At 46.8% G+C, this 21,431-nt stretch overlaps 1 protein-coding gene across 2 annotated transcripts in view; it reads left to right on the top strand.

Annotated features, from left to right (window-relative positions):
• The first annotated feature begins 4,937 nt into the window (after positions 1-4,937).
• tnk2b (tyrosine kinase, non-receptor, 2b) overlaps positions 4,938-21,431 on the top strand; it is a 69,284-nt gene continuing 52,790 nt past the window's right edge. The window contains exon 1 of one of the 2 annotated variants that reach the window (XM_030364123.1): positions 4,938-5,442. In XM_030364123.1, coding sequence (XP_030219983.1) covers positions 5,356-5,442 — 87 coding nt within the window. In that variant the 5' untranslated portion in view covers positions 4,938-5,355. The remainder of the gene's footprint in view (positions 5,443-21,431) is intronic. The other variant, XM_030364125.1, reaches the window with a different exon arrangement.

The raw sequence follows: 21,431 nt of genomic DNA, 5'->3' as shown, positions 1-21,431 counted from the left end.
TTCTAGAACATGTAGAACTCAAAGATTATTTTGTTTATCAGTTAAAAAAGGATGCTGGTCCTCTGGCCATTGTGTTTGGTCATATTGAAAAGAGAAAAAGGCATAGCCATAAATACAGTTAATAGGACGGGAGGGGACAGGCTGTTAGCTCCGGTTAGCCCTTTAGCATCGAGCTAGCGGAGCTTCTGTCATTCAAATAACTCGGACATGTTGTTTAAAACCTGTAACACCCAATTTATTAAAATATCCGGATTTAATCGGGCTCTCTCCCATAAGTACAGTTAATAGGACGGGAAGAGACAGGCTCTGTTAGCCCCGGTTAGCGCGATGCTAAGGAGCAGCTCTACCGGAGCATGCCACCTCAACAGGTGCAAGTTAGCCTCCGGTTTGATATTCGCCAGATATTCGGTTTACCACCCAATCGGATTCATCAACATAAGTGCAATACATTACGGGCTTAGTATGTTGAGGACGGTTTAGGACACCGTATCGTGAAAAATCACAAACACATGTTGGCGCCATCGATGTCTGTGCAACAACGTCATTTACGTTCTGGCTGCCGCTGCTACCTGTTTTAGGGACCGTCAGCAAATTACACTCACCGACTGGTGGCAGAGACGTTACCATGGAATTGTTTCAGGAAATTAATCACACAAATATATTGCAATATAGTTTTTTAATCATAATGCAGTTAATAGTTTAATATTCGACAAAAATCGACTAAACTATATTTGAAATTATTAATTGCATCCCGTTTAACAATATTGCAATATATTAGCAAAGTTACCTGCAGTAAGTAGCAGCCCACCATTGGCAACTACTACTACAATCAGGTGACAAAATGTATTTTCTAGTGATTTTTATGTTATTTTATATGATTTATTTCCAGAAAACATTCCATGGTAACGTCTCTGCCACCAGTCGGTGAGTGTAACTTGTTGACGGTCCCTAGAACAGGTAGCAGCCAGAACGTAAATGACGTTGTTGCACAGACGCGATACGGTGTCCTAAACCGTCCTCAACATACTAAGCCCGTAATGTATTGCACTTATGTTGATGATTCCGAATGGGTGGTAAACCGAATATCCGGCGAATATCAAACCGGAGGCTAACTTGCACCTGTTGAGGTGGCATGCTCCGGTAGAGCTGCTCTTTAGCATCGCGCTAACCGGGGCTAACAGAGCCTGTCTCTTCCCGTCCTATTAACTGTACTTATGGGAGAGAGCCCGATTAAATCCGGATATTTTAATAAATTGTGTGTTATAGGTTTTAAACAACATGTCCGAGTTATTTGAATGACAGAAGCTCCGCTAGCTCGATGCTAAAGTGCTAACCGGAGCTAACAGCCAGTCCCCTCCCGTCCTATTAACTGTATTTATGGCTATGCCTTTTTCTCTTTTCAATATGACCAAACACAATGGCCAGAGGACCAGCATCCCTTTTTAACTGATAAACAAAATAATCTTTGAGTTCTACATGTTCTATAAATGTTCATTAAACTATGCCCACTATGCAACTTCGGGAATTTCTTCGCTGTTTTCTGGTTTTGGCACGCACATTTCTCTACACAGCGCCCCCTACAGCTTCGTAGTAGATATTTTACAACACTGTCGTAACAACTCGTTGACGACCCTTCCCCATGCACAAATGCATCCACAAATGCACTACGCGAGCCATGTGCATTTGATTTCAAAGAAGCCGGCGAATGCGTGGAGCCATGTCCGAAGTAAATGTTCATAAAGTGTAGGCAAGGTTATACATTTTTAAAATGGTGTATTTGTATTGCAATAAACATAAAGCCATCCTTTTTATAGTTGACGGGGAGAATTTATATCCTAGATTATAATTGTTTTATCTTAGGTTGAACAGAACAATCAGTGTGAGAGTGTTGGCCAACATAATAATCTAAATAAACAAGACATTGGGTTTCTCTGTCTCTTTTTAGTCGGCTGATCTATGATGAATGTAACAATCCCTTAGTTACTTGTGTTTATATCGAGCCGGTTCCGTGTTTGGGGGTCTGTGCCGCAAAGCAATTCGTTACTTCGCGAGACCCGAGACTCCCGCGAGAGTGGGCGGCGGGTCGCCGGCAGAAACATATTAATTTTCTCCGCCAAGATGCGCAAGGGGGAGTTGAAACAACGAACAATCGAACAAAAATGTATAATGGAACCATCGCAATGACTCCTAGCCAGTTATATTAAGGTAAATCAAGCCAAATTGCCTCGCAACTGGCTGTTTATATCTAGCCGGTGCCATGTTTGGGTGTGTGTCTGTGCCGTAAAGCATTTTCGAAACTACAATCTGACTACATTTTCGAGGATACTTCCGCCGCGTCACATCTAGGGATGCACCGATCCGCTTTTTTCACCTCCGATACCGATACCGATATCTGAGGTTTAGTATCGGCCGATACCGATCCGATACCGATATAGAAAAACAGCGCGGAATTATGGCTACAAACTGTAAGTTTCATTGAGGGGAAAAGACTGGGATCATGAGACTTGAATTTTTGGAGGTGCTTTATAAGGTTTGTGGTATTAAAGCTAGAAGGTTTAGTACCACCCCTCGGGACATTTACTTTGCATATGTTGCATGTAGCCGTGGAGCTTGCTGGCTTAGGTAAAGTGAAATAGCTCCAGATAGCAGATCCTTTTGCTCGCTCCATTTTGCAATCACTGTAGGCTCCGCACGGCGTGTTGCTTGTTTATGACGTCACTCACAGCGCACAGCATAGAAACTGAATAGATCAGCCAATAGATACACTTTTATTAATCCCGTGAGAACATTTTCGTGGGAAATTCAATTATCAAAGCAGCAAGGTAGTAGGAATAGGATTCAAGTATGTACATAAACGTAAAAAAATAAATAAATAATAATATATATATATTTTTTTTAAATATGGATCGGCCCATTTGTCACCGATACCCGATCTAGAAATGTCTTCAATATCGGTACCGATACCGATACAAATATCGGATCGGTGCATCCCTAGTCACATCCAGAAGCGCTCGGTCCGAACACATCAAGTTGCATATGCGCTTTTTCACTGGAGAGGCCACATGGGAAAATGACACACCCACCAATCGACCCAGAAATGGATGCAGAACCATCAGCATAACTCTCAACCTGCATACTTAATGTAATTTTGGCTAAAAAAGTTGCATAGTGGGCCTTTAAGGGACATTAGGGAGAACGCTCCTGGACAGAACCTTAGTTTGGAAGTCTTGCTTAGTGACACGACAAATACTTCCAATTGAAATACATGAGTTTGAAAATTGTGCTTTTTGACACAAAAAAAATGAAAATACGTGTCCCTGATCACGAGTTAATAGATTAAATAACGTGCCAGTGTCACGTATTTTCGTGAGACCGGGTTGGAAATATACCTCAGTGTATGTCAAAAGTATTTAGAAGTTACTAAATTCAGATTGTACCAGTTACCCAGTGGCTAGATATCATGATTTGATAAAATTCTGTTCGAGCATAATTATCAGTTTCTTTCAGCCTTCTAGCTAACAAATAAGTCGACTCAGTTAAGAAAATAAATAATGAATAAACGCCACTAGTATTATTCTAGTATTCCTTTTTTTAACTGATCAACTCATTATCTGCTCCGCTGCCTTGCCAATCATTTTTCTCATCCTCATTTTTCTTTTCAGAAAACGCCCAGAGCTTTAAGATGAGAGATGTTTTAGTCTGGGTAACCTCTAGCCATATTTCATATTGAGATTATAATAATTGAGTCATTGAGATGACAGAGACTGATAATAAGCTGTGTTTAACACATTTTAAATGGTCTATTCTGTTTTATCTTAAGCAGTTAATAATATCTCATATCAAGCCTGTGTTCTCAACATGCACAGCTTCTGCCTGTAGTCCTGGGCAGGTCGCATACATCCTCTCCTTAAGCTGTGTTGGCATCAGATAAGTGAAGTGTGATGTGGGCAAGAAGAGGGGCCTTCTGAGAGGGGAGAAGGAGAGACTAAGGAAGAGAGGAGTAAAGGAGAGACTAGGGAAGAGAGGAAAGAAGAGGAGGATTAGTAGAGAGGCAAAGAGATTGGAGGAAGGAGAAGGAGAGAGATAAGGGAGACGAGAGCAGAGTGATTTGTTTGTTTGTTTTTGAGGGAAGGAGGGAGGAGGAGAGCCATAATGTTTATTGCCTTTATTCGAGCCTGATTGCGTTGAAGTTATGAAGGGAATTAATATAACAAATAAGAGTTAAAACACTTAAATCTGGGTGAATACACACACACACCGACACACAAACCACACACACACCCAAACACGCACACACACACACTCACACACACTGTTCTTTTATTCTATTCCTCTTAATCCAGATGTCCATTCAACAATTATCCAGATGGCCTCTTCCTATATCGTCTGACGCACTGGAGAGGTGCTTCTAACACACACGCACACACACCCCTCCATGCGTCCCCCCCGCCCCCCCTCAAACGTAATCCCTCCGACCAACTTGGTGACTGAAGATCGACGTCACAACGGGGGTCAAAGGCCGAGAGGAGGTGATCGAGGTGAGGGGATGAGGGTGAGGGGATGGGGGAGAGGGGATGGAATGGGGGAGGGGGCGGGGGAGGGTTATGGGGGAGAGGCAAGGGGAAGAGTTGACGGGGGAGTGATGGGGGAGAGGCATTTTCGCTCACCAAAAACACCAAGCCGGGCCTGAGCCAATCAGGATCCAGCGATGGGATGATTGAGGGATAAAGTGATGGGGGGGGGGTAGAGAAAAAACTCTCAAAACAACAACAAGGGATTAGCCGTCAGCAGAGGTCTAGAGTGGAGATTAACTCAGGCATCAAGAGATTCTACTGGGTTATTCCGGCACTAAGCTGCATTCTGATTGGACAGCTGCTCAAAAAATGCTCTCTGGATCAAAAATACAAGCAATATAGGAAAAATGAAACTTAGACAATAATGCTTGAACAATCAAGAAAAAAATGTGCAATTTTCTAAATGTTTCAAATTGTGTTTCATTTCCTGGCAATGAGTGATCAAAGACAACACATCTGTAGAGAGCTGTGGAAGTGTGCGTTCTCCTCCCGCTTCTACCGTGAGTGACGTTGCTCTCCTTCCGTTTTTCAACAGCAGCTACTGTTGGAAAGCCGCTCTCTCACCATGAGGAACTGATGCTTGGATCAAACCTAAGCTGATCCATTGCCGTGCCACGCGAGGACGACCCAGATTCAAACGACACTGTGTTGCCTGTGAAAGGCCAGGATTGAATACCCAACGGGGTCCTCAAGAGGATAGCTCAATGTGTGTGTGGCTGATTGACTTCTGAGGACCCAGAGGGTCCTCAGAAGGGTCCTGGCTGTTGTTTGGAGTCTGACCATGGGGGAGACGGCCGCATACCAGCGGCTCCAGAGCACATCGGAGGAGGGGGACTATCAATGCCTGCCCAGCGACGAGGAGGAGGAGGTATACTACAGAGTTCACCTAGCTATCTTTATTGTATACGGGAATTGGTTAACCTATCGATCTTCTATGAACAGCTTTACTGTACCGACAATGTATTGTTGTTTCTCCTTCTTCTGACAAAGGTTCTTATTGTAAGTCGCTTTGGATAAAAGCTTCTACTAATTGCCCTAAATGTAATGTTAATGTTTGTGTTGTTTCCTGTTTACACTGCGAAATGTAGCTTCAACAAGGTTTTTAAGCTCTTCCTAACCTTCTGCCCCCATTGTGTCAAGACCCTTTTGAACACTTTACAATGCTCTTTATTTGTGACTGGTTAGCTGCAGGTTATAGACAAACACAATAAATAGGTACACAATAGATACTAAAGAGAGACAACACATACACTACTGTACTTGTACAGTATTCATTTTTTTTCACAGCAATTTCATGACGTTAAGCTAGTACTGTGCTCTGTGAAGAGAGAGAGGGTGTTATTGTCTGGCATATGGAGAGGATGGCATGTGGAGCCTAGATGCTAACCCCTCCCCTCTTTACCACGCTGTTGACAAATAGGGGGCATCTCTATATGGTGTATGTGTGTGCATGTATTGACGTACAGAAGAGTCACAGTTATGTGTTATTGTCACTTAATAGAGGGTTATTGATTCAAGTTAAAATAAGATTCACCCCACTACGTTGGCCTGGGCTGTATGGGTTATTTTTATGAGCAGACACTTTTATCCATAGCAACTTACATAGCATTCACAGAGGAGTCAACCATGCAAGGCGACAGCCAGCAGGTCGGGAGGAGTTATGAGTTAGGGAGAGAGGGAGAGAGGGAGAGAGAGAGAGAGAGAGAGAGAGATTACATCATACCGTGATTTCCTCAAAAATCATCTATCTCACATCATTCCTAAATTCAAAGTACGATGATCTTTGAGTATTATTTGGCTCCCCCCATTGGAGAATGGTCCAGAATGCAGTTAAATTATCCTTTCTGTAGCTTGGTTAAAACTCAAATCATCTCCACAACTTTGTTCTGATTTAAAGTATCTCCCCTTCACCTTTTTATGCTGTCTCCTGTCTGAGCTCACACTATGATGGAGCACTCAGCACTTAGTGCCTATAGAAAAGCTCAGTCAGCCTACAGATCAATAGAACATAGGACAAACACAAACACACAAAAACAAGCTATCCATAACTTACGTGTGTATTCAATTATATGTATGAAATAAGGTTTTAGAACACAACTATCCTCAAAACAAGCAAAGCAGCTGCAAGAGATAGAGAAAAATATAAATTATAGAGTTCATACTGCATCACCCAGATGCAGTATGAACTGATGAGTGTCCAGCCTGGGTTTCAGCTGTCCTGGGGTCAGTGGGGAGCTCGTTCCTCCATGGTGGAGCCACGACTAGTAGGGTTTCAGCTGTCCTGGGGTCAGTGGGGAGCTCGTTCCTCCATGGTGGAGCCACGACTAGAGGGTTTCAGCTGTCCTGGGGTCAATGGGGAGCTCGTTCCTCCATGGTTGAGCCAGGACTAGTAGGGTTTCAGCTGTCCTGGGGTCAGTGCGGAGTAGCAAGCCGTTTGGCCGTCCTAGAGGGTAGTGGATGGAATTGGGTGTATGGTTTGACCATGTGCTGGATGTAGGATGGGACAGAGCCCTTTGCAGCACGGTAGGCAAGCCCCAGTGTCTTGAATGGGATTGGAAGCAGCTACAGGTAGCCGCATTACGGATGAGCTGCAGAGGACAAATGATAATGAAGGTGAACCAGCCAGGATAGAGTTGCAGTAGTCAAGGCGCAAGATGACAAAAGCCTGGAGTAAAACTCGGGTGGCCTTCTGAGTGAGGGTCTGGTCCAATGTCAGTGTGATGGAGAGAAGTAGAGAGAGAGAGAGAGAGAGAGAGAGAGAGAGAGAGAGAGAGAGAGAGATCTTTGTCCTGAGAGTTGTGTGACACAAGAAAACCATAGTGTTGTTCTCTTAGCTAGAACTTCCTGCAGTCGAGCATTAGTTGGTCGTCTGATATGGTCTGTCAATATAGTCACTCAATATAGACTCTCCTCCTCTCCCACCACCTCCTCCTCCTCTAAATTTTCCTCCTCTCCCACCACCTCCACCTCTCCCACTACCTCCTCTCCCTCTCCCACCTCCTCCTCTCTCTCCTCTCCCACCTCCTCCTCTCTCTCCTCTCCCACCACCTCCTCTCTCTCCTCTCCCACTACCTCCTCTCCCTCTCCCACCTCCTCCTCTCTCTCCTCTCCCACCTCCTCCTCTCTCTCCTCTCCCACCTCCTCCTCTCTCTCCTCTCCCACCTCCTCCTCTCTCTCCTCTCCCAACACCTCCTCTCTCTCCTCTCCCACCTCCTCCTCTCTCTCCTCTCCCACCACCTCCTCTCTCTCCTCTCCCACCTCCTCCTCTCTCTCCTCTCCCACTACCTCCTCTCCCTCTCCCACCTCCTCCTCTTCCTCTCCTTCCTCCCCCTCTCATACTAACACCTCCTCCTCTCCCTCTCCCCACCCCCTCCTTCTCCTCCTCTCCCACCACCTCCTCTCTCTCCTCCCCCTCTCCTACTAACACCTCCCCCTCTCCCTCTCCCAAACCTCCTCCTCCTTCTCCTCTCCCACCACCTCCTCTCCCTCTCTCTCCTCCCCCTCTACCACCTCCTCTCCTCTCACCCTCCTCTACCTCCTCCTCTCCTCTCGGCCTCCTCTACCTCCTCCTCCTTCCCTCCCCCCCCCCCCCCCCCCCCCCCCCCATTTATTTTGTCCTTTCCCCTGGCCACCCTGCACTGTGTGTGTGTGTGTGCGTGCGTGCGCACGCACGCATGTGTGTGTCAGTGGAGGCTTCTCCAGTGAGGAGAGGGAGGAAGATCCTCTTTAACATTCTTGAGAACAAAAAATGTAGATTTCCCAGACTAATGATGAATTAATGCCCTTAAGTCTGACTACTTCAAGGCCTTTGTATTAGGGCTGGGTATTACCAGGTACCTCACAATTCAATTCAATTCAATTCTTTAGGTCTTGATTCGACTCAATATCGATTTGATTTGATATTGATGCAATTGCTTCGATATTGATTCAATAATAAGTGCAGATGACAAAAATACCTAAATATTATTTAGAATTAACAGTTTCAGTGCATTGATTAATCAATATTTTTACCCAGCTCTACTTTGTATAAGTAAAGTTCGGTTCCCTCGGTAAAGGGACATTAGCACCCCCTAACGCCTATTGACAATTACTCCAGGGAGGACGTTCCTCCCTCAGCCTCCATTGACTCCCATTCATTTCCCCGAAAGTGTTGGCGGCCGGTGAATAACATGGGGTTCAATGGGAGAGAGGAGGAAAGTCCTCCTCTGAGTGGGTGTGACTAGCTTAGGGATCTGGATCTATGGAGCCAATTTCCTGTCATAATTCAAACCTGAAAAAAAAAGTTTCAAAGGCTTGTAAGTCTGTGTTTGAAAACTCAACACCTTGTAGAAAAAGTTTTGCAACACTGAAAAAAGATTATAACCTGAAATATTTTTTCAAACATCTGCAAACATGATTTTGTGTTCTATTTTATCTTCTTCATCATTTTCACCAACACAAATCTCAGAATTACATATCTGGCACTGTTCTAACAGTGTATTACTTTGTTTCCCGGTTTTGAAACCTTGTAAACGGGATTCTGCAAACAGGTGTTTGCGAAATAAGTTTTGAAAGGTTGAATATATTTTTTTTATCTTGTAAAGGTGTACATTTACACCATTACAATGTATTTTTTCAGAACTGACTTTTCAGAGATTTGACCACAGTCGCAAGCTTCTTAGTCACTTGATTATTGGCAGTGTTCTGTCACTGTTTCGTTCTGAAACTCATGACAGTCTAAGGCAGGGGTCTCAAACTCAACCTACCTGGGGCCTGCTGGAGGTAGAGTCTGGGCCAGGTTGGGCTACTTCAAGTAGTCCACAAAAAAAAGTACCACAACTGACCCAATCTAAGTTAATGATCGGGCTATAATTAGATCACGTTGGCTATGTAATCGCTGACAACAGGGGACATTTCATAGTGGTTGGTGGAAAACCGGGACATTTTAGCGTCCTTTGGCTTTTGTCTGGACTCAGGACACGCAACTCAAAATTGGGACTGTCCCGGTTTTGCCGGTACATCTGGTCACCCTATCACAAGTGATAAAAAAGCGTGGCAAGCGACTCAGCAAAAATGTGCGTTTGACAACAATGCGCGGGCCGCACTAACACTAAACTTTGATGTCAAGTAGGGGGCCAAAAAATATCATCCCGCGGGCCTCAATTGGCCCCCGGGCCGCGAGTTTGAGACCCCTGGTCTAAGGTCTCAAAACGTTGATCTGAAAAAAGGAAAAAAATAAATGTTCCTGTAGGCGGGACCATTTTGCTGACCATCTTGTTTTAAAAAAAAAAAAATTCAACCTTTCAAAACGTATTTTCTCAATGTATGAACAACCAGGCACGGCGCCAGGATTCCAGTTGTGGATGGGCTAGACCAATTGTGGGTGATCCTTAAATTGAAAATGTTATCAAATCCCTGTTTAACCTAATATAAATGACTGACTAATCTACTGTTATATTATCTGTGCCTAAGAGATTTTAATAGCTTGATGCACTTTAAATATTTTGTTGCATTGTAAAAAGTTTCGGTGCATAGGACGGACCTATCAGCGATCACTCCTTAGGCCTTTCCTCGTAAATAACGTTCCTCTGCGTCTTTCTCCTAAATCGCACCATCTTTCAACATCTTTGTTAAATGCGACTGCATCACCTTCTCTCCCATGATGGTCAGCAGCTCGCAGATTTCACAGTCTCTCCAGTTTTAACTGATCATGTTGATATCGCTGCGTCATTGTCTCTGTAGAGACAACGCAGCAACACCTGTACCCAAGCCCGCCCCCCCCCCCCTCTCTGGAACCGCGTAACGTCTTAATCGCATTTAGCCTACATCAAAAAGAAACCGCCAGTGTGTGTAGGGTCCGGGAGTGTAAAACTGTCTCTTGGTTGTTGGTTCTGACCATAGAAGAGCGCTTTGGAATTGCGCACCATACCTGGCTGTGCTTTAGCGTGTCACTCTATAGACCAGGGGCCTCATTTATAACCGTTGCGTACGCACAAAACGGGGCTGAAAGTTGCGTACGTGACTTTCACGCCAAGGTTGTGATCTATAAAAAAACAACTTGACGGGAAAATGTGCGCAGCCCTAAGCAAACTCTGACCCATGCGTACGCATGGTTTGGAGGAAAAGGAGAATTGGCGACACAGACGGTGTGGTGGTGAACTGAAGTCAGACCGAAGAATTGCAGAGTGAGAAGAACGATTATGTTTTATCATCGCCCTTCATAAATTAAATTTCAACCCGTATAATGCGTTAAATCCTAATCTGAATAATTTAAATCCACTGCGTTATTTCTCAGTTATAACTCCAGAAATATATCCTTAGAATATAAATAAAAATAAATTCTCTATATTTAATCCCGTCACTCCATACTGTCCACTGACGGCGCGACTGCATGGAATAAAGCATCTGTCCAACATGTGTCAATAACATAATATTTTTATGTGACACTGTAAACACCTGTAATCCTTAGCCCAAGTGAAGGAGTTCAAGTAGGCTACCTCGGGGTCTTGTTCGGGAGTGAGGGTATGGAGCGTGAGATTGGGCGGAGAATCGGAGCAGCGGGGGCGGTATTGCGTTCGTTTTACCGCACCGTTGTAACGAAAAGAGAGCTGAGCCGGTCGATCTACCGGTCGATCTTCGTTCCTATCCTCACCTATGGTCATCATGACTCATGAGGGCTGGGTGATGACCGAAAGGACGAGATCGCGGGTACAAGCGGCCGAGATGAGTTTTCTCAGAAGGGTGGCTGGCGTCTCCCTTAGGGATAGGGTGAGAAGCTCAGCCATCCGTGAGGAACTCGGATTAGAGCCGCTGCTCCTTTACTTAGAAAGGAGTCAGCTGAGGTGGTTCGGGCATCTGGTAAGGATGCCCACTGGGCGCCTTCCTTGGGAGGTGTTTCAGGCACGTCCAGTGGGGAGGAGACCTCGGGGAAGACCCAGGACTAGGTGGAGAGATTATATCTCAACACTGGCCTGGGAACGCCTCGGGATCCCCCCCTCAGAGCTGGTCAATGTGGCCCGGGAAGGGGAAGTCTGGGGCCACCTGCTTGAGCTGCCCCCCCCGTGACCCGACCCCGGATAAGCGGACGAAAAAGAGATGAGATGAGACTGTAAACACATAATCAAATGTCAATTAAATCCCAAGTGTGAAAAACCAAGCCACACTCATCACAATCGTTGTCCGTTACTCTTGATGCTTTTCATGACAAATCAGCCATTAAAAAGGGGTTATGTTCAAGAACATTTTACGTGGGTGATTACAAACTGATTATCCTAGGCGTTCTCGTCAGTCTTATTACCGTAACCCTATAAATACAGAGGTGAGCGCCGTGGTAATGCTGCACCATATGGCCCTTCTGGCGGACCATGCAAATGGCAGGATTCGGAGGGAGAGGGTATTTAGGGACCATAACGATTTATTGGTAGATAAAAATATGTAACTCTATGTCAGACCACTTCTTTTTTTAATTCTGGGACAGTGCGCTCCGTGCTACTGACAGAGTTCACTGCTGCAGCAACATGTTGCCACTCACTCTGCTTTTTGTTGTTGGCGATCCCAATCCCGTGACCGCCGAACAAAACTACCTTTCGGGCCTCCATCTCACCCACAAGTGTCTCCACTTCAACCTGAAATTTCGCTTTTTTGATTTTCTCAGTACTTCTGCCATTGTTTCCAACAAGACATAATACCGGCATCTGAGTCTGTTTTATATGCAGATCGCATTCATGAGGTCATTTGCATTGACCATTTATGGTTAAAAAGGGGCGTGTAGAGGGCGGAACGTGAAGCTGATTCAGCTGCGCACAATTGTAGTCAGTATGTGATTTATAAAGCAAAGATTGCGTACAGGTGTGCGTACGCAGTGTTTTATAAATCTGAATATTTTTTGGCGCACGCAAAACTTGGCTTCTGGGCGTACGCACATTTTTAGTAACGATCCCACGCACAGTTTTATAAATGAGACCCCAGGTCTAGTACGCTATCACTGTAAAAGTCGTCAGGAATCGAATATTTCCCACATAGTTTAGATATGCTCGTATAACATGAGGCCAACTATTTCAGAATTCAGTTTATTTGTTTTAAGTTTAACAATATTTCGATATCATTAGCAACAGACTGACCTTGGCCTATTATACAAAGAAGATGCATTCAACTGTAGCCTAGGCTACGAGATAATACAATAGCCTACCGCCAATTCACGTTCATCCACGAAGATAAAAGCCCCTTTATGTCACGGTTAGCGGGTGGCAGGCAGGCAGGAAGGCAGGCAGGTAGGACCCAATCACAGACAGTTCAGGTAAAGGATAATTTATTAACGCAAAAGGCAAGGAACACCGAGAACACAGGTAACACCGGTAACACACAGGACACAACTCACCACAAACAACAATGATCCGACAAGTAACAAAGGAAAAACATGGGCTTAAATACCAAACACAGGGCAAGCAACGAGTAACAGCTGAAACTGTTACGGTACGGGTAACTGGGACCCAAGTGCAGGACGCAGGGAGGCGGAGACAGGGTAAAGGCAAAGGAATTTATTCGAAGAGCGTTCGGGAAGTCAGGCGGGCGGGGGTCTGGTAACGGGCTGGCAATCAGGTGGTCACGGGCTAGACGATGGACGGGTAGTCAGGCAGGCGGGGGTCAGGAACCGGGAGGGCGATCGTGCTGGTGGGGGCTAGGCGAGGATCGAGTAGTCGGGCAGGCAGAGGTCCGGTAGCGGGTAGACAGGCAGGTAGCGGGAGAATTGCTGGAAGAGTATGACGAACTGGCGCCGGCAGACTGGGGATCCCAGACTGAAATAGGGAACGTAGATTGCGGATTGCCGACAGGTGGGTTGAGGGAAGAGGAATCCGTTACGCCCTGCCGCCGCTAGAGGTGGGTGTTGGACTGTGTAGCGGGCCGAGGCGTAACAGTACCCCCCCCTCAACGGACGCCTTTTGGCGGACGCCCCACCACAGCCGGATGATCCTGGAGAAAGTCCTGGATGAGAGATGGGTCCAGGATGCGGCTCCGGGGAACCCAGGAGCGCTCCTCAGGACCGTACCCCTCCCAGTCCACGAGGTACTGGTGACCCCGCCCACGGCGTCGCACATCCAGGAGTTGACGGACCGTCCAGGCTGGATGATTATCAATCATCCTAGGCGGAGGAGGAGGCGGGATGGGAGGGGACAACGGGCTGGTAGAGACAGGCTTGATCTGAGAGACATGGAAGGTGGGGTGGATGCGAAGGAGTGTGGGGGGGAGGTTCAGGCGAACCGCAGAGGGGTTGATCACCTTGGAGATGGTGTAGGGGCTGATGAAGCGTGGGGAGAGTTGGCCGGAATCCCCTTCAAGGGAAGGTCCTTAGCCCGCAGCCAAACCCCCTGTCCGGGGGCGTACTGAGGCGCAGGTCGACGCCGCTTATTGGCCTGGAGTTGGGAGCGAGTGGAAGCGTGGAGTAGAGCAGTGCGTGTCCGTTTCCAGATGCGCCGGCATCTGCGCAGATGGGTTTGGACCGAAGGGACGGCAATCTCCTCCTCCAGATCTGGGAACAGAGGAGGTTGGTAACCCAGGGAGGCCATGAATGGGGATAACCCTGTGGAGGCGTTTAGCAGAGTGATATGGGCGTATTCCATCCAGGGCAGCTGGGAGCTCCAGGTGGTGGGGCTGGCGTGGGTGATGCAGCGGAGTGCCGCCTCCATCTCTTGGTTGGCTCTTTCCGATTGCCCGTTAGACTGAGGGTGGAAACCAGAGGAGAGGCTGGAAGTGGCGCCAAGAGCCTTGCAGAATGCCCGCCATACCTGCAAGTTGAACTGGGGGCCTCTGTCCGACACAATGTCCGCGGGGATGCCATGCAGGCAGAAGACATGTTTGAGCAGGAGGTCGGCGGTTTCCCTCGAGGAGGGAAGCTTGGGAAGCGCGACGAAGTGGGCGGCCTTAGAAGAACGGTCAATCACCGTAAGAATGGTGGCATTGCCTTCAGATGTGGGAAGACCGGTGACGAAGTCAAGAGCAATGTGTGACCAGGGGCGGCTAGGGATGGGTAGGGGCCGTAGTAAACCGGAATGGGGGCGGGTTGAGGTCTTGTTCCGGGCGCAAGTTGCACAAGCCGAGATGAACGAACGGACGTCCTTGTCCATGGTGGACCACCAAGAACGCCGGCGGATGAAATCCAGGGTGAGGGCTATTCCAGGGTGGCAGGTAAGCCGGGAGGAGTTCGCCCAGGTCAGAACACGGGACCTAACCGCGTACGGAACGAACATACGATTAGAGGGGCCGAGACCGGGGTCCGGCTGTTGCCTCTGCGCCAGGCGGACCGCGGACTCCACCTCCCAGGTGAGTGTGGCAATGAGGCACGTGGGTGGCAGAATGGTCTCGCCACAAAAGGACGGCTTCAAGGAGGGGGCGGGAGACCGAGGGATTCCGAGAGCGACTCTCCAGTAACCCCCGAGTTACTGACAAGCCCATCTTTTCCCGAGCGGGCGGGACATACGGAAATAAGCTGACCCGAAATTCCGCAATAAAAACAGGCTCCCGATCGCATATGACGCTCCCTTTCCTCGGGCGTAAGGTGTGTGCGTCCTGTCTGCATCGGCTCGGGGGAAAGGGGTCCGCACATGGCGAGGAGGAACGGCAACCGGGAGGGGAGGCCGCGTTGTGACCGGTGACTCGAAGGGCGGCGTGGCGAATGAGTGTGCGCTTCTCTCTCTGCGACGTTCGCGCAAACGGTTGTCCATGTGTATCGCGAGGGAAATCAGATGATCTAAGCCCGTGGGTACTTCCCAGGAGACTAAATGGTCCTTCAGCTCACTGCTGAGCGCATTTTGGAAGACCCCCTGGAGCGCTTCCTCGTCCCAGCCGCTCTCAGCGGCGAGGGTCAGGAACTCGACCGCGAAGGAGGCGATGCTGCGGGATCCCTGGCGGAGCTGCAGGAGACGTTGGGAGGCCTCCCTGCCCCGGACCGGGTGATCGAAGACCTTCCGCATCTCGTCCGTGAAGGAACTGTAGTCGTAGCAAACCGCGGACCCGCGTTCCCACACCGCCGCTGCCCACGCGAGAGCCTCGCCACTCAGCGAACCGATCAGATACGCTATTCTAGACCTCTCGGTGGGGTAGGTCTGGGGCTGCATTTCGAAAACTAGGGAACACTGAATGAAAAACGACCGGCAGGATCCTAGGTTGGGGGGCTGGGATGGTCGGCTCCCGGGAAGAAGCCGACGGACCCGGAACTGGGGCTGCTGGTTCAGGAGCGACGGAGGGTCGAGAAATGACGGCGTGGGTCAACTCACGGAGGGCGGTGGAGATCTCCTGCAGGGCCTGATCGTGTTGGCCCAGGAGAGTCCCTTGGTGAGCGATCATTCCCCTGAACGCCTCTGCGTCTGCTGGGTCCATCTTGGCCAGTTCGTACTGTTATGGTACGGGTAACTGGGACCCAAGTGCAGGACGCAGGGAGGCGGAGACAGGGTAAAGGCAAAGGAATTTATTTGAAGAGCGTTCGGGAAGTCAGGCGGGCGGGGGTCTGGTAACGGGCTGGCAATCAGGTGGTCACGGGCTAGACGGTGGACGGGTAGTCAGGCAGGCGGGGGTCAGGAACCGGGAGGGCGATCGTGCTGGTGGGGGCTAGGCGAGGATCGAGTAGTCGGGCAGGCGGAGGTCCGGTAGCGGGTAGACAGGCAGGTAGCTGGAGAATTGCTGGAAGAGTATGACGAACTGGCGCCGGCAGACTGGGGATCCCAGACTGAAATAAGGAACGTAGATTGCGGATTGCCGACAGGTGGTTTGAGGGAAGAGGAATCCGTTACGCCCTGCCGCCGCTAGAAGTGGGTGTTGGACCGTGTAGCGGGACGAGGCGTAACAGAAACACATTAGGGGAGGGAGCAGTATTCACACAGGAATATAGAGATACCAAATTAAAATAGGAAACACACTGTTACGACCCCTACTCGTTAGGGGGGGGAAAGGGAAGTAACACACACGCAACCCGGTGGATTGGGATTGTAATATTATGCTTTATTAAAATCCGACAAAGGAATAGAAAGGAACAACCATCAGAAAAGGGCCGTTGGGTGCTGTCAAAGCAAAGAAACAAATATAACCAAAAGAGAACTCCTTAAAATAGAATGGAGCTACCTATCTAATAACTAAACACGAATAGTCTTAAAACAAAACCTAACTGGATACTCTAGCATAACGAAACAGAAATACAAATGATCAGCACCCCCTAAACCTAGTGTGTCTAAACAGTGAAAAACCTAAATGGGAGTGCAAGTGAACAAAATCAGTATAGGAGAGATTCTGCCGTGTTCTTTTTGGAAAAAGTCTGCCAAGTCAGGATCGCTTTAACTCACTTTATTTAGCAAAGGTTTGGACTAGCATACTATGAAGCAAAAGGAGGAGAATTGTACAAACACGCGTGGAGATACACTTAGTAGGGCATTCAAAAGGATGCTTTACCTGGAGCGTTCTAACCCTCTGGGCTATGAGTTGTAACTTTAAAGGGGTAGTTCGGAATTTTGGACATAGGGCCTGATTCCGAAGTGAGCATTGGTATTCTATATCACTGGAGACAGTTTTCAACACATTTCATTCAGTCCTTCTAGTTGCAGAGATCGCTCGTGCTAGGCTAGCGCAAGTCAACGGGAAATGCTAGCCTGCTATTAAAAACAGTCTTACCCATTCCACAGTACACCCGAGGTTAATCAATTATAACGATTGGCTAAGCATGGTGCTGAACTCCCGCCTCTCTGGATGTTGTATGTGTCTCTATGCTGCTTCCTTGTGGCTATGTGTTGGCATTACAACTTTCTTTGTGATATTGTGCTGACCCCTAGTGGCTATGTGTTGGCATTGCAATTTGTTATGTGGCCCTGAACTTCTGAGTTCGCAGAACACCTTGGCCGCGCGTATCTGTAGAATTGATACGTCAATGAATGGCTTCTTGTATGGGCCGGACGCCTCCCTAGGAGCCGGATCCCTCCTTGGGATGGTAACGAGACCTCTCTAGTCGCCAAGGACATATGTGGCCTGTTGGTATGTATGTGTGAATTACGTAACATTCCCTCCTTGGTCATCTCAGATGACCATCCTACAAGCAAATAGAAAAATGTCTAAAATGCATAAAAGTTTAAAATCATCAACATCACCAATCATTATGGGAAAACACACCTTATTGGAGTGAAAACAACAACGCGTCCCCCTAATTCTGAAACGGAATTCACCTTGGTGGGTCTCACAGGAAATACAGACCACTGTCAACAATACAACAGTAGGATCACATGGAATACACAGAAATTAATAATTGCTAAATGAATAATGAAATAGCAAAGAAATAATAAATGAATAACGAAATAGTAAATAGTAAAGCAATAATAAATGAATAACGAAATAGTAAAGCAAGAAGAAATCATTAACCAAATAGTAAATAGTAATAAATCAATAATCAAATACAAAAGGGCACACATATAGGTGTAATCATAAAAAAATAAGAAACAAAAACACAACAAATAACTCTAAATATATGTGACGCAAAGTCCTACACTTTCAGCATGCATTGAAAGTCAACACCACAAAAAATTATCAAATAACCACAACATGCTTACGTTCACCATCTACCCTGTCCGACCATGGCTTTCCTGCACAGATATCTACACCACCGTTCGCTTTTATGAAAGGTAGCACAAAATCACTTAACATCGCCTGGAAAAAATGAAAAGTTCTATCACACTACCAATCCCATCATAAACCACAGTCCAGGGCTGGTATCCATACTGAATGATGACGATTCAGGCTTCATCTTTCCCCAGGCCAGAGACAGTCTTTTAGGCCTGGTTCAGACGTGATTGTGTGTGTAAGGGTGTGTCAGTGTCGGTGACGGCCAAGGGGTTTGGGTCGGAAATGACCGCTGTAGTTGGTGGTGGGGTCTGCCACTTGCAGTGGCTGGGATGGGGAAGGGGGGGGGGGGGTCAGGTGATCTTCATGTATTGGTGCGCTGCATTGTGTGGGGGCTCTTGGACAATGGTGCAGGGGGTCTGGTGATCTTCATGTATTGGTGAGCTGCATTGCGTGGGGGCTCTTGGACAATGGTGCAGGGGGTCTAGTGTTCTTCATGCATTGGTGCGCTGCATTGCGTAGGGGGTTTGACATTGGTGTAGTCGTTGGAGAGAGATTACTAGCACCTCACACGTGAGCCCCCTCCCGGTATCCATTTGTCAACTCGCCCGTACCAGAAGTTAGGAACGTGTTAAGCAACCGTCCAGCCGGATCAGGTCGGGCCCCTCTGGTGGATCCTCGTCTGTGTTCACCGGTTCATACTTGATCTCCATGTAAGCTTGGATGGCACCTGCTGCTCCTGTAGTGCCCATCGCTCACTGGGCTCTCCATCCATCCCTGCCGAAATCTGATTGCATCATCCTTGGGTAGTTGGTCGGCTCCGGGCGTGTCTGCATCTGGCTCCTCCTCTGGCCCTGGAACTTTGTGTTTCTCTTGCTGGAATTACAAACTTATGTACAACAGTTAGATGTTCAAACATATTTTCCTTAATTCTATTTCTAATTACTCTAATGGAAGTCCCTTTTGGGACCCTTGAATGTTAGGTGAATGCATGGGTTGACCCTTAAGCCTTTCATGCGGGGTTAGATGCGTCGTTCTGTTAGTTTTCATGCGATAACTAGAGCTGTCAAGCGATTAAAATATTTAATCGTGATTAATCGCATTAATGTCATAGTTAACTCTAATTAATCGTGATTAATCGCAAATTATTTTTCTATGCTAAATATCCCTTGATTTTTTTGTCCCATAATTCTTCTCATTTTAATTCTCTTATCGACATGGTGAAGTGCATCGGCTTGCCTTGTGCAAATGATTTTTTATTGATAACAACATTGGCATATACACTGATCAAAACAGGACGATACAAAAAAAGAGCCTATAGTGCAATTAAACGACTGCTTTGAACAAATGTCATTTGAACATAGCAGTCAGGCTACTGCTTCTTTGTTTTGAGCCAAAGAAAAAAAAAAAAAAAAAAAGTTGTTTTATATAAAACAATTGCGTTAATCGCGCGATAAATTTTTTAACGCCGTTAAATTTGGTTTGCGTTAACGCCGTTAATAACGCGTTTAACTGACAGCTCTAGCGATAACTCATTAGTGTCAGTGGTAGTGCATCAATTCAATTTAGTGCTTGCACAAATGTTGTTCATTTTTTGTCTTGAGCGTCCCATTCACTCTTTCCACCATACCTTGTGGTTGAGGATTGGGGCGTAATCTAGTCTTTATTTGACATGCAAATTTTGAATCACTTGTTTGAGTGTTCTCTGAATAAACGTTTTGTCTGAGCTTATTTCTGACGGAATTCCAAACCTTGTCATGACTTCTCTAGTCTGAAACTTGATTACTGTAGCCGCACTTTGGTCTTTTGATGGGACTGCTTCTACCCATCTGTTGAACACTGTTTTTTTTTTTTTTATATTTCACACTCATTTAGCTGGATGTCAATCATTGTTTGCAAGTATGGTGAAGAAAAACCTTGTTTTCTAATATAGATATATATATATATTTTTAATTCTCCTCAATACCTCCCCCCTTGGGCAATGGTCAAATCCATCAGCAAACTAAAACCAATCTTTTGGGAAGGGAAATCGAAACCAGTATGTCCAAAACCAAAGCCCAATATGGGTGGGTTTACCATCAGCCGCCTGAAACCACGCTGTTCCAAAGTCATGCACTAAACCGAAAAACGTACATGCGTTAGTGGGCTTCTATACCACAAAGGTAAAATAAAATAAAATAAAGCGCGACATGCCCCGTTCCAAGACCACCTCTGCTGCCAGAGCTGACATATCTGACTCCTGTTCCTCCTCCACCTTACACCCCACCCGGCACTTCCCATGATTGTTGCAGCTCGTGACTTCATGATCAAGTAAGCCAGTGCCCACAGCGACTCTGCCAAGTAATCGTGACTGTGCCTGCCTTAGGTCGTCCCGGGTGTCAAGGTGGGATCTTACCCGTCGTTGGCTAACCAGCCTTCCATACTGGCTCGCTGCAGGATGCCATACCTGGGATACAATCAATCCCCACCCATATGGTGGTATAGATCGCAAAGTGGAGGGATGGAGGCAGAGTCTTCAGCCCCATCTGCCCTATGCAGCCAAGTGTGTGCGTAATGGATACACATCAGGGAAACTATAAAACAAAAGGTAATTTATCAGAGTTAAAATTATAAAGTGTTGCAGCAGCATTAGTGGCATTTGAAAGGTAAACCCACTACTTCCGAATCCAAATTGACAACATAGCATGTAGGATCCCTTCCCAGCAGATGTGGCGTCAATCCACCTGTCATCCTTGACCAAAGAGATACACCCCATATTTTAATAGGTGTAGTCCTACTTGTATAGTTTATCAAGATCACTTTTTTATTTTATTATTATTCTCCTTCTTTATCATATCCATATTTATTCAATTATTCTTTCCTGTGTGAAAATAATATGAATCACTTAGTTAATAGCAACACCTTCTTTAGTCCAATTGCATTAGATTATCATCACTGTTATCCTATTAAAGTATCAACGTTATTGTCCTTATAACCTCCTCATGAACTTTGATGTTCATCATCCTGAATGATAACTGTGTCAGGATGTTCATCATCCTGAATAAAAAACAAAACTAAAACTAAACTTAAAGAAAAACAAATTAGCCATAATGTGAATATCCACTGCGTGTCTCCCTGTGACTCTCTCCCTCCTTCAGGAGAACACGCTCTCTCTCCCTCCTCAGTACGGGGTGCTGTTTGGTGCAAGTCAACAGATAAGGGTGGAATGTGGCTTCTCTCTCTCTCTCTGCGTGTCTCCCTCCCACGTTGGGTGTGGCCATAACGCCTTGAAAGCGAGCGTGCTCTGGG

This window comes from Gadus morhua, chromosome 8, assembly GCF_902167405.1.
Source record: "Gadus morhua chromosome 8, gadMor3.0, whole genome shotgun sequence".
Classification (NCBI taxonomy): Eukaryota; Metazoa; Chordata; class Actinopteri; order Gadiformes; family Gadidae; genus Gadus; species Gadus morhua.
This window is presented reverse-complemented; position numbering and strand designations above follow the sequence as displayed.